We start from the raw sequence: 14,714 nt of genomic DNA, 5'->3' as shown, positions 1-14,714 counted from the left end.
GTTCTCAGATGTGTAAATTTAAGGCTAACGTTTTGATAGGTATATTCTGACATGAGTGGAAGTTACACGTCGGAGGGTTGGCTGACGGGTCCAGACTTTGATGGACCTGTGTCGTCGCTGTCTCGTGTGGTAACTCCGGCTGGCTATTGCTTGCCAGGTCGATCTACGGTGTGTATAGTTGACTAGACCTTAACACATTTGAGAACATGCTGTAGTCAGCTTTTAGAATGTATATATGCGATGGGAAATACATGGAGTAATTTTTTTTATTTATTTATTTGATTGGTGTTTTACGCCGTACTCAAGAATATTTCACTTATACGACGGCGGCCAGCATTATAGTGGGTGAAAACCGGGCAGAGCCCGGGGGAAACCCACGACCATCCTCAGGTTTCTGGCAGACCTTCCCACTTACGACCGGAGGGGAAGCCAGCATGAGCTGGACTTGAACTCACAGCGACCGCATTGGTGAGAGGCTCCTGGGTCATTACGCTGCGCTAGCCCGCTAATTGACTGAGCCACGGAGGCCCCGTACATGGAGTAATGATAACGGGAAACTTTTGAAGTCTCACTGAGGAACCATTCCCCGTCTTAAGTAATTGGTGGCTAAGCTATATCTAGCCAATCATCCATTCCTGCATTTACAATGGCGTTTTGTGGGCGGTTTTTCACAGGTCGTCCATGCTCTGGTTTCACTCACTCTGTATATATGCTGTAAATGTTTTATTATACTATACATTGTAAAGAACAGCTTGGACCCGAGACGCCTTTACTTCAGGTCAAAAACTTTCCTTTCTATAGAGCTTTGTGTACCTAGTGATTTACCGTGATTTGGACTTGGACCTGTCTTTTGTATCAAGTGGTGCATGGGGAATTCAAAGCACGGAATGTGTTCCTGAGCAATTTGCTTGGATAATTATACATAAAGTTCAGATTTATTTGCAGTTTATCATTTTATTTGCGCTGAAATATGATTTCTTACCCCTAGCTGTGTGAATTTTGTTCGCCTTTGTCAATAGACTACAACGACTGAAGTTCAGTTTACGCCCAGGCCAGTGACCAAGTCTAGTATCATTACAGATGGAACTGAGTCAGCTTCAGCCATGACTCAAAGTGTGACCGAGTCAGATCCAGTGACTAAGTCACAACCTGACGAGTCACCCAAGCAGCAGGTAAGACTGAATATCACTTCACATGTCCATACAGTACTTCTTACTTAATGTGACAAACGTTAGGGTTTCCATTACGGCAAGGGAGATAATGTCTATTATGACGTTGCTAATTTATTTATTTATTTATTTGATTGGTGTTTTACGCCGAACTCAAGAACATTTCACTTATACGACCGCGGCCAGCGTTATGGTGGGTGGAAACCGGGCAGAGCCTGGGAGAAACCCACGACCATCCGCAAGTTGCTGGCAGACCTTCCCACGTACGGCCGGAGAGGAAGCCAGCATGAGCTGGTCTTGAACTCACAGCGACGTTGCTAATAATCCTTACTTGAATAACAAATGCTGCATATGGAATGCACATATCTTATAGCCACTCGGTTGGACCTCACAAGATAACATACGTACATTTTTAATGAAAGCGATTTTCAGTGTTCTAATCCAATATGATGTTCTGTGCTTTCTTATAATTCATCGAAAGAAGACACCGTGTAACAGATCTCTGAAAATTAAATTTTCCAACTGAGAAAGACTCCAACCATTAATTTACTGTACAGGTTCATTATTTTGTTGATTTTCTCGATCGTTCCAGGTCAACGGAAGAGTGCAGAGAACTCGCTTTATATTTGTAAAGGTATGTCAACTCGGGAAATATTACGTAGAATTATTGTGACGAAATGTTAAAAATAAGGGATTTGACTCCACCAGGTGCATGTAGTTTTTCGAATGGAAGACTGAATAGACAAAACCCATGCACATCTCAGTTGACTCAGTTTTGTTAAGTAGGCATTTGCGTCTTCAGATATTCACTACCCCACCCCCACTCATTTAAATGCAAATCTTGTAGCACACAGTACGATTTTATTCCCGTATATGGGGCAAAGCATATACCAAAACTTAGGTCAGCTTCACAAGATTTGAATAACGCTTTGAATTTTTTTTTCCGTTCCACTTCTTGTTACGCGTTTTAATCGCTTTACACATTAGTCATTTAAATTTTGCTTTGGTCTTTGTTGCAGTCTGGCAGTGGCTGTATTACCTCTACAAGAGTTATTTCTGTTCTATCCACCATGGCCGCCCTCGTTTTCGTCGTGGTAGCATGACTATATCATGTGACTACCCAGGCGAGTCCTTGAACGATCTGAAAAACGCAAGCAGAGGTTGTTGTGCACAGAAATTAACTTACGACTGGCAATGTCTTATTTATGGCTCAATTCTTCATGTCAGTTATCATACGTTTCCACGGCGATGCGGTGTCTATTTCGTGTGTTTTTGTCTATACATTGTATAAATGTGATACCTACAGAGTTTTACGGCCATCGTATGAGTGAAATTTTGTTGAAAAATAGCAATAAAAAAATAAATAAATATAGTACCTTCTGTCTCCACGTTTTTTATTTATGCGACGTATCCAATTTCAAAGTTTGTCGCTTTCTGCCTCAAGTTCACTGTCCAGCACTTGATGAAACATTGACGCAGAGTGTTTATGTATTTTATGACAAACGTATATGTTACGAAAGGTACAGGACATTTCCATTTTTTAAAGAAATATTTGTTATCTTCGCCAAGATGCAAAGTGGTTATCAACCAGTTGAATTATTAATGGATTATTCTTTTGTAATTTCTTTATCCTAAAAATATAAGCAGGATGTATGATGTACGCTCGTATATATAATTATAATTATTTGTTTTATGTTGAGGCAGAAACCTAAAAGTGCATGTTTCATAACTTCAGTTTTGTGCACACTCCAATGTAATGGCGATTCAGGTCCAAGCTGTACTGATTATTGTTCACTTGCAATATATGTGTAATGCATTACCAGTTTGATCATAAAACGGCATGGCAAAGGCAGGATTGAACAATAGACTACACAGGTTAGGTCTGAATTATTTAGGCTGGAAGTGTTCCCCATAATTAAGTGTTATCACTTGAGCTTGAAGTGTTTGGTAAGCGGTTACATAACAGACCCAGGGCTTTAATTAGTCTATTATGTTACCGCTTACCAGGCGTACAAACCGGAATCAAATCAATCAAGGGAATGGCGATAACCTATTTACATAATGACGCCATTTGCTCGACTGCGAGTGCTTTATTTTGCAAATTGTCAAGTTTCGAGGGACAGTTCTTAGGACATGCATTGGCATCAGAAATAAACTTGATTTCTAGGCAGTTTGTTTTCGTCAGATATGTACAGTAATGATGCGTGTAAGGCAATACCAAATTCCAAGCCTTTGTGCAATCTACATAAATTGGCACTATTCATGTCGGCTAGAAGTCTAGCAGAAAAATGCGGTCTTCGAAGCTATCAGTTTACATCGGACACGATGAAGGTGACATTATGAAGTCAAATTATGATTAAGATATCTGGATTTCACTCTGTATTTTTGCCTATTTTACACAGGACAACAACCGACCCATTAAAATGACCCTCAAGGGACATGTGATACACACAGCATACAGGATCAAGACTACAAAATTATCAAATCCTTAGAAATTTCATCTTGTTTTCTCGTAAAACAATGGCTTTGGGTAGAAAATACAGAATTTTCCGCCTATCGACACAGATTAAGAGACGGCACAAGCCTTTGTATCCGTAGAAGAACACTTTGGACTTTTCTGGAAAAATTAGTGTCCAAGTAATTACTTTTGATGTCAATAAAATGTTCCAAGTCCAGTGATATTTTCGAGAAACCTCAAATGTAGTGCCCTATATGCACACGAGACCGTTCTACGTCATAATTCCTACATGTCAGAAAAGACATTTTCACGCTTGCCCTTGCTATTTCTTAGCACATATCGCCACAAGATGCCTGAAATATTGCCGACGTGGCCTTAAACCATAATCATGTATTCGTACTTTTCACATAATTAGGTCATGTGTATTGTATATATTTGCTTTTAATAAGGGCTATTGTGAGCGTTTCACAGATATATTGTAGAATGTAAATTTTTTGATATTTGACATTAAGAAACGCTTAAATACGTTGAGTCTGTGTCCTGTGTGCCGTACGGTAATATGCAAATTTCCAGAGCCTATGGGGCGGGAAAGGACCATGTATGTTCTGTATTAAAGGAAAAGGAATAGTCACTCATGCTGCACTGTAGACGCCAATGATTTAAGCTCTCGCTTTCCCATTATTTTCATGTTTCAGAAAACAAGGAATTCGAGTTTCGAGGTATGGTATGAACTTATTTAAAACCAGAAGTGATAAGAGGTAAATAACTCTGTCAGAGATACTGGCCAATGTGCAAGAACTGAACATGAGTTATTGTAAACTGTATACTGGAATAATTACCATTTTATTGCACAACCTTTTATCTCTATCGCACAGCCTTGTTCAATTCCATGCCAAACGAAACAGATAATAACATTGCTAGCCTGCTTAGTACTGTGTCAAGTCTGTTGGCTTTATCCTATCCCGTGCTGTATATGTATGTCTACTATCCCCACTGTGTGCACAGTATGTTGTACTTGCATGAATTCATTGTGATTTTATACATATGACACTCCTCTCCGGCCGTACGTAGGAAGATCTGTCAACAACCTGCCCATGGTCGTGGGTTTCCCGCGGGCTCTGCCCAGTTTCCTCTCACCACGATACTGACCGCCATCATGTTAGTGAAATACTCTTGAGTACGGCGTAAAACACCATTCAGATAAATTCATGTGACATTTATACATGACCCAATATAATTTGACCTGGATTGTGACTGAATTCTTCACATTACATTTCATACAAATAAATGTTTTGAAGTTCGTTTTTCAAGGATCTGGTCTCATTTGATTCCTTTACATATCTTTTGAAAACATCAACACAAAATTATTTTTGATCACATCCATGTTCGTAAGGACAGGATGACGTGAGTCCCTTTCTAAACACATTCGAATGGCAAATGTAAAGGGCATGGCTTAATTACAATAAACATACATTGTGAGCGATTATTGCTTCCTTTGATATTTTATCAATGTTTTATTGATGTTATCTGGTCGGATGATTGTCTGGATCAGGTATAACGAATACATGTATGTACAAAAGGTTTAATACAAGGGAGATAATAATGTATAATTCTAGAAATGGAAATTTCATTTACGCTTGGCCATATATTCTGATGAACACATGATGTATGTTCATATATTCGATCATGAAACATGGAAGTAGCGTACAAATAACCAACATAATTGGTTAAGAAAGCAATGATTAACAATTTAAAAGAAATTTCATGGTGGTTGAACGCCGTAATAAAGAATATTTTACATATATACTATTTATTTGATTGTTGTTTAACGCAATACTAAAAGTATACTTTCACTTAAATAATTTCGGTCTGGGCTATGCTAACCCCCTCGGGTCCCTAGTTTTATACGTGGAAGAAACCACACAGTGTCGAAAGTAAATTATACCATACTTTGGCAAGGTAACTGAGAAACTTCCATCACGTGATCTGTAGATGTATGTATTATAACTGGTGCTAACCAAATGATCTACAACTTCACGTAAAATCACCTAAATGGTCCTACAAACGTTGACCGCTAATTCCACTGCTTATTTCCAGCAAGGGCTGGTTCCCTTTCCGGTCGCACGTGGAAAGGCCTTCCAGCAACATGCGGATGGTCGTGGCTTTCCCCCGGGCTCTGCCTGGTTTCCTCCCACCATAATGCTGTCCGCCGTCGTATAAGTGAAATATTCTTGAGTACGGTTTTACTTGAGTAAACCACCAATCAAATAAATAAATAAATAAATAAATAAATAAATAAATAAATATTCCCACCAAGGTTCCGGGGCAGTGCAGGCAGCTATAGAGGAATCTTTGGTACGTATTCCCTGTCCAAGGCTGGGATTGAAGAAAAAAACTTGTTTGTTTGCAATAACTTGGATTTTCACATCATTTTAAATTAGCATTATTTTGCTGACATCGCATCACCTTAGCCCGTAAAAGATCACTCAAGTGGCCACAAAACCGACAAGCGCTTCGTCTGTCGTTCTCGAGAGCTCCAAACAAGCAATAGCCGTGATTGCCAATTTCTAAATCTGATCTGATTGTAAAAGTTTAAAATCTCTTTTCACTGAATTTGATCTTTATTACTATTTTTCTGTCTTTTCATCATCCAGATTTTCTTGACATTATATAATAAACCATATAGAGATCTACGAACATATCAAGACTAATGCGTTCGGTATGTTTTTAGTATGCTTATGGTATGATTTTGGCATGTCACATGTACTGTGGCTGAGACTATATACAAGTACCGTGTGCGAAATTCCAGTATACATTGTGCAGTACGTGCAGTGTTAAATGAGGCACATGCTACTTGGAGTACCTTTCTCTACGAAATAACTGTATAGTGTGCTATGCTGTACATAACCTGGTATATACTAGTTGAATTACTGTGGACTGCTCACATTGTCAAATCGGTGACTGGCTGTGACTATTTCATGTCGACCATTGAGAACGGGAGTTCGAACCCAGCTCTCGCTATTTCGTCTTGAGCTTCAAATTAAGGTTTATCAAATACCCGAGGAAGATCGTAGATTTACTTCGGGCATTACAGGTTACTCAATCGATAAACCTGACAGCCGCCATATAACATATAACGTTTTAGGTATGTAAATTAAATGTGTACCGTACAGGTCTAAAGTTGTACCATAACGGTTTGGCCGCCTTTGTCACATGGATTAAGTCACATGACAACAGATTAACCACTCCTTTTGTCTCATGATGAAATCACAAGTATCAGGCATGTTAATAAGGCACTGACACATCACCACGCTTAGTCTTTATAGTCACGAATTTCATCAATGTCCTGTCAAATCACTTTAAAACACACAACGATGTATATAACTGTACTGGTACATGATAATTAGGTAATTAAGGCTGATTCTTTGTTTGCATTTGCCTTCATTATATAACTTTAAGTAGTATTTACATATATATTTAGTCAGTAGAATCACGTGACAGTGAGGTTTGCATTCATACCAATTTCATAACCTTTCGCAAAGTGGTGAAATTTACATGTGAATACGATTAACGGTACACAAGCAAGTTAATTTGCAAATGTTTACTTTCTAAAAATCAAACCCGTTTTTAGAAAGTTCCTGTAAAACTCGGATCTAGCCTACAAAATTACTACGAATTTGTTCCATTATGAAGCATCGTTTGTGTAAGACTGTGCTAACTGATTTAAGTGGGTCAGGCGTTCTAGTGGCGTGCACCTGACCTGTGACGTCGGCAACAAGCCAGAGTCAGCTGACAGTATAAGATATCGCGTATATAGCGCATGGCTAGAATGTGATCCCTTCTGTCGAAATAGCAGTACCTACGTGCATACTGGCCTGAGGCGTTCATCTTTGTCAACAACAGGACCACAGCATGGCTTCCTCGAATATGTCACTCGTGTTGTTCGCAGCTTTAACGCTGACTTTAATATCCACAGTACAGGTAAACTTTTAGATTACAGTTTGGTTCCTTTCCTCATGCATGATGTATTTTTGTTTAACGGAAAATGTTTACTAAATGGTGACAAAATACAGATCCAAGGTTTAAACGGATAATGGTAATGATAATTATTTGGTATATTATCACTAAATCGTGAAACCTGATGTCCGGATTATCACAAACCAGCATCATAACCTAATAGGTTTGAATATGGGTCAAACACTGCTTATCAAAAAGACGTGTAGCAGAAGGAGTTAGACAGACATCTAGATAAAATTTTGCCAGATAGCAGCCATTTTGTACACGAGATATACAGTGCATTATTCCTCATCGTGGCCTCGAGCCCTTCTCAATTCTGAACTATATTACAGTATACAGTATATAGTGAGTTGGTGACCCACTTCATGCCGTAACCATTTCAACGGCAAGTTTTCCGAATAAATTCCAGTATAGTGTGCCGGTTTACTGGCCCGGAAAGCAACCAATCTAGGTTATACATCATTATTTATAGGTTTATAGTATCCCATAGCTCAGGGTGCCAATGTACAGTTCTGAAAACATAAGGCCGCGGTTGTTTTGTAAATGTGACGTTTTGCCAAATTTAGCAATTTCAGATTTAGCCATGCACTGCAGCATTACATTGTTTTCCAGAGAGCCATGGTTTGTTACACGATGTTAGAAGTATGCAGAACGCGTTTTTCACATCCCTGAATAACCTGGTATACCGAAACCTTGAAAGGCTTGAGCAGGTGGCGGCCGACATTCAGTTCATGCAATAGAAAAGCACGTGAGTGAGGCGTGTATATAACTTCATACCTCCTGAAACCATACAAACGATATATATGTATAGCCCTTGCATCATTAACCACTCAAATAATCTTGTAAGCATACATAGCCGTGAATATGAAAACATAAGCTAAGTAGCTCGTTCGTGTGAAATCTTATTGCGTCTGGGCGAGATCTTGTTGCGCCCTGATGAGATCTTAATGCGTCCTGATGAGATCGTATATCGCTTCCGGCCAAGGACGAGATCCGGGCGACACCATTTTTAAGGCTCCGACGCTTGTGTGCTGAAACTATGCACACCAATGGAATAGCTGTTTACAGAGTGATAAACAACCCCAGCTGTACATAGTCTGGAATGATGCAATAAGCTGGGCTCCGCGTTTGTTTGTTTTTTTTTAAGTCGATTTCATTGGCATCTATCAGTAGGTATCAGACTGGCTCTACTAACTTTCTCCCCGACAAAGAGATTCGGTATAAGTATATATAGCGGGATATACGTGTCAGCACGAGACTATTATTATCCCCAAATCTATTACAGTATAAGCTGCAGGTGCTACGAATAATTTATGCTGTATTGATTTATTCATTTCCCATATATCTCTAACATTATGTCACCTTAAGGGATATTTCGTGAAAATCGTTCAAGATTATGAAATTTTGTAGTAGCAATATTATTAGCTCACTTATTTGCTAAATTGACGTCGTGGCTAGGTGCGTGATGTTGACCTTTCTACTTATTGCTTCTATAATGCAATTTGATAAATGGCTATAGACCAAAAATTTTGGTTTAAGCGAACTGTTACCTATAGGAAAATTTCCAGGAATGCCCACATTATTAAAAGGATTACCATGTTATTTACGTGGCAGTTTAAGTCTTATCCTATTGTACCAAACACTTAGCCCCTATAGCTGTCCATACACTATTAGGTACAATACGTTACCCTTGTTCTGCCATTCTTTCCAGGCTTGTACAACAACACTGTTTCTCACAAACTGTATTAATATCATCTACATGAAATCACCTTTTTGCATGGGATGTGGCAAATTATCTATGGAAAATATCACCATCTTTCCTTATTGTTTGTATTAATTTCAGGCTGGCTATCGAAGGTGTGGGATATGGGATTGTTACGGTGAGCGAACTGCAATGCTGCATGACAAAGATATCTGTTCACAAAAAAAATCTATAATGCCAGGAATAGATGTAATCTAATATAATATCTCAACCTGTTACCTGATGACAGCACCATGACTTTCGCTTGTTTTACCCCTCGTCTAGCATATTTTATGCAAGACTGAATTTTGTTCTATATTTTAAAATTAAATTTGGGTATCATTTTGGTTCATTGTAATTGTTAATTGTTCATCACCATGTGTTGAAGAAAACTGCATAAAACTCGCTGATTTCAAAATGTTGTAGGCATATATAAAATGTATTTTAAAAAAATCGAAGTCAGATGACAACAGAGCGATATTTACCAAACCAGGTGACACTTACCGAACATACAAGTTAAGACAGCAGTATAGACATGCATGCCAAGCATGTCATTACACAAGAGTTAAACACACAGTTTCATACATGCATATTTGTTTATTGACAGGTGCCGGCGTATATTGCTGTGGCAGTAACTGCTGTTACTACGTCTACTCATACTGGTGTAAGTATCGATCACGAGCAGCAGCGCCCTCTATGCACCCTCCCCTCCCCCCTTTCCAACGTGAATGGTTACACCTTCGAGTTAACTGCCAACATAACGTATGCAATGAGATAAACGGTTACGCTGTCCATGCCTTATAGAGAGCATCCAGATCTTGTGCTGGAGTCCAGGGTCCGTATTTATCAACCGACTTCAGACTTAACTCATAAATTGGATCTATATCACTTGGCTAGTTAGAGCATCGGATCTATATAACTTGGTTGGTTAGAGCATTGGATCTATATAACTTGGTTGGTTAGAGCATCGGATCTATATAACTTGGTTAGTTAGAGCATCGGATCTATATAACTTGGTTGGTTAGAGCATCGGATTTATATAACTTGGTTGGTTAGAATATCGGATCTATATCACTTGACTAGTTAGAGTATCGGATCTGCACCACGTGTCTGGTTAGAGCATCGGATTTATATCATTTGGCTGGTGAAGATAGCTATCAGATCACTTGGCTGGTTACAGCACAGGATCTGTATCACTTGGCTGGCTAGAACACCGGATCTATATCATTTGGCTGGTGAAGATAGCAAATGGCCTTCTCATGTATTACAAGAGCTGAATGGACAATCCGGCTTCGACCCGATTCGCCATATTGGATACTGTATTTCAGCATATTGTTAATTTATAAGCGGTCTCTTATTTGATATATACGTGGAAGATATAAACATGTGTGTTTGTGCGGTATTGTTGAATATGAACCATGAACTGGCTAGTGTCGATCGTTGACCCCTGACACTGTGAAGATAGATGGTTGTAACCATAAGCTGTCCTCCATGTCGTGATGGCGGAATGTTCATAATGAGATAGTTTTCCGCAAATGCCATATCTGTCGGTGAGTCACTGTGTACGGCATCGAAGCCAACAGAGGACCTTTCGCAACTAGCTCGCCACCTCAGGTCACTACAATCGAGAGAACGAGACGGCGATACAGTAATGAAGCGAGGTAGCTCGTTACCTCACTTTGGTATCTCATTACCTCGCTTCGTTACCTGGTTACCTTGCTTCGTTATTTTGTTACTTCGCTTCGCTACCTCGCTGACTCACTATCTCCTTCTGTATTACAAAGGACGAGGTAGCAGAAAGTGTATCTATAATGATCAGAACTTAATAGTATATGTTGATTTCTCTGCCAGGGTTTTGGTCTATCTGGGCTTTGGGTATAGCCATCATCATAACGATTGTGTTTGCCTGCTGCCGGGCACGCCGACGAAGGCTGGCTTCCGGTGTTGTTGTTCGTACGGCGCAGCCAGTGTACGGGGCCGCCACATCCTACACGTATACTGGCCCAGCCTACCCTGGAGCTTCAGGAACAGGCTACAACCAGCCGTACACAATTCCCCCGACAACATCGCCCCCTACTGCTCCTGCTTATCAAGAGGTAAGGAAAACTGTTTTAAAATGCAAAGAAATAAACACGTTGACAAAAAAGTTTCAGTACGGCATACGCAAAGTTTATTAAAGCTTCTCTTTTGCTGAGGTCAAGATAAAGCTAAGAGTGCTGACTAATATAACGTGGAAGCAAACATTTCCACTTTCATGGCTATTGCATTTGGGATTCCCGCGTCGTCACTGACATCTTCCACTTTCATCCCACTTACATGTACGTTTGGAGCTTCCACGTTGTCTTTGATATTTCCACTTCCATCGCTATTGCTGTTGGCCGGGATTCCCGCGTCGTCTTCCACTTTCATCCTACTTACACGTACGTTCGGAGATTCCACGTTGTCTTTGACATTTCCACTTTCATCGCTATTGCATTTGGGGTTCCCGCGTCGACATCTTCCACTTCCACATTCATCCCTCTTACATGTACGCTTGGAGCTTCCACGTTGTCTTTGGCATTTCCACTGCCATCGCTATTGCATTTGTGGTTCCCACGTCCTCATTGACATCTTCCACTTTCATCCCACTTACATGTACGTTTGGAGCTTGCACGTCGTCTTTGACATTTCCACGTTCATCCCACTTACATGTACGCTTGGAGCATCCACGTTGTCTTTGGCATTTCCATTTTCATCGCTATTGCAGTTGTGGTTCTCACGTCGTCATTGACATCTCTCACTCTTATCCCAATTACATGTACGTTTGGAGCTTCCACGTCGTCATTGACATCTTCCTCCGATGCGATTACATCTCTAATATAATTGGGCGCCATGCTTTTTACAATAGCGACGTCACCTGATCTGACATGACTTCTTTCGCCTTATTTAAAGAACAACTGCACGGGATGGCGAACATACCGAACTGTCGAGGAGTGCGCTATTTACCAGCGTTCGTGGGTATTATTATCATCTCCGTCCGTGGTCAGCTGAACCATAGCAATTTAAATATATTTACACACTTACCACTTGATTTTGCAATAAAGAATCCAAAGGGGATACAACAATAGTTATCGTGAGTTCCTTACCGTGTTCTCGACGCTGGATGACCCAAGGCATAAGCTGATGTGCAAGACCTTTAACATACCCCAATCGAACAGACCGCAGTGACATCTTTTTTCTCATATGAGCGGTGACCTACGTTGCCTTCACCCTACAGAAACGCCACCGCATATGCGATTACTTCTTTGAACTCTTCTTTCATGCTGTCTTTCATGGGAGCCGCTATGTTAAATATTCATTAGCTAATACGTGAGTAAATAGTTCATTTTGATTTTGATGTTTTTCATTAATTTGAATACAGGTAGGTGCTTGATTTTTGTACCATTGGTATAGATTTAGATTCAAGAAAATACTTATTAAATATCTGATACTCCTCCATCAACAATTATCTCCAAATTTGGGGGGAAATCACTGCGTTGATGTCATCAATCTGTACACGAGCCTTCTCTCGATATCGTAGAATCACGTAGAAAGGCGCGTGATCTCGAATGTTCCAAGAGTACAAATTAATTTGTAAATGGTTACAGTCATTTATGTCTTTTTATTTTTGCAGAAACCGCCGGCCTATAACCCTTAAACAGATCATCTGCCAGCTGGGGTTTTTTTAGGGAAAAGAATCTAATCGCGAATCACGTAACTTGAAAGAACATACTTCAAGTTTCCTGTGTACAAGATCGAACATATTTCACTGTGATACACCAATTTTTAAAATAGGTTTTGGGTTGTGCAAGTAATGTTTTAAAGGTCATTTACAACAAAAGTATCGCGTACACCTGTAAATATTATAGGAGAACTGGATGAATTCAAAATGCCTCTACCATCAGGTGGTATTGATGTATTGTCTACGTAGATTGTTTCAAGTAGTATTCCAGATACAAAACTAAATAACATATATGAAAATATTACTGGTATATTTTTGTATTCACTTTGTCTTGAGGAACCGGTACATTATGGGTGAATTATTCGCACGATCAACAAACTTTTGTGAACATGCTGGAATGTTGATCGGTTAACGAATGAAACATTCTATTTTTTTGCATCTGTGTGCCACCTGGTTTGATTGTGGACAACCGTTAAATTTTCAAGCCATATAGGCTTATATTTTTAACAAAATACAGTTGTGATCCACCCCCCCCCCCCCAAAAAAAAAATTGTGTTATTTATTTTCAGTCAAACAAAGGAAACATAAGACATGGTGCTTCCGGTGGATTTCATGTTTATAGCACATCTAAAAAGTCTCGAGGTTATCCTTAATTGAACGTGTATATGCGCACTTTCCGGTGCCCGCATTTTGGTGTTGTTCTTCCATAGATCTTCACTGATTTCCACGTTTTAACGTATTGTTGCTTATTCTTTCCATATACTAATACTAGCACTGGTATGCTAACTCGTTCGGTGACAAGTGCATGAATCCGTGTGTTTTGAACTTACGCGTTTTCATGTACTTAAAAAATATGTATAAATGCTTCGCGTATATGTATATGTGCTTAACATGCAACCAAACATTACACATCTGTTATTGGTTTAAAACAGTTTTGAAATTACAGACAGTAATTCTTCCATTGCACTTTAAACGTATCAAGGGCATCTTAAGTCTACCATCGGTTAAGACAAATCTATCCGAGATGACAAGGACACAGGTCTCGTGATTGATCAGATTTTTTACACAATTGTTGATAGCCTAGGTATGGAGTAAGACTAGCTGCATGGTTTCAAATTCTTCCGGAGGCTGCCTTGTGAAAATCTCCAAATAAAATATGAATACAACTACGTACAAACTTTCACGTGTTTATTCAAGAGCAGTTGTGAGCACTATATACCGTGGGTCATTTGATTATGTACTTTAAAGTATATAAACGCCCAGTTATTCATTATGTTTTGCACCATATACCTGTACTGAATGCGAATTACTTTTTACCCGTAAGTCTCTATTATTCACTGATAGTGTACATTGTATAAATGTCAGTTTTATAACAGTAACCTTGTGACTATATAGTGTACATTGTACAGTGAACCAATATGATGATTAATCATGTAGTAGATTCATTATCTGTACAATAAATTATAATAATGGTTCGCAAGAGGGAAATTTGGTGAATCACGTAATTCTCTAATTGAAGTCATTTTAAAATGTTTCCGACATTTAAATGCACTTTTTTATGTAAGCTTTATTCCGTGTTAATCACTAAAATGAGAAATAAACTTGTGCCTTTACTGTGTATTGTTGCCT

General features: G+C 39.3%; 1 protein-coding gene and 1 long non-coding RNA gene across 2 annotated transcripts; both read left to right on the top strand.

Annotated features, from left to right (window-relative positions):
* The first annotated feature begins 1,077 nt into the window (after window positions 1-1,077).
* LOC135475338 (uncharacterized) lies at window positions 1,078-2,377 on the top strand. Its single transcript, XR_010445037.1, has 3 exons — window positions 1,078-1,172; window positions 1,762-1,803; window positions 2,189-2,377. It is a non-coding gene; the product is annotated as an uncharacterized LOC135475338 (long non-coding RNA).
* Window positions 2,378-7,440: 5,063 nt separating this feature from the next.
* Window positions 7,441-13,622, top strand: LOC135474779 (WW domain binding protein 1-like). The gene is made up of 5 exons (XM_064754377.1): window positions 7,441-7,608; window positions 9,488-9,524; window positions 9,993-10,049; window positions 11,237-11,481; window positions 13,038-13,622. The coding sequence occupies exons 1-5, from the start codon at window positions 7,540-7,542 to the stop codon at window positions 13,059-13,061; spliced, it is 432 nt and encodes a 143-aa protein (XP_064610447.1). The 5' UTR covers window positions 7,441-7,539; the 3' UTR covers window positions 13,062-13,622.
* Window positions 13,623-14,714: the final 1,092 nt, after the last annotated feature.

This window comes from Liolophura sinensis, chromosome 1 (genome assembly GCF_032854445.1).
Source record: "Liolophura sinensis isolate JHLJ2023 chromosome 1, CUHK_Ljap_v2, whole genome shotgun sequence".
NCBI lineage: Eukaryota > Metazoa > Mollusca > Polyplacophora > Chitonida > Chitonidae > Liolophura > Liolophura sinensis.
Note: the sequence above shows the minus strand (reverse complement) of the source record. Positions and strands in the feature narration are given on the sequence as shown.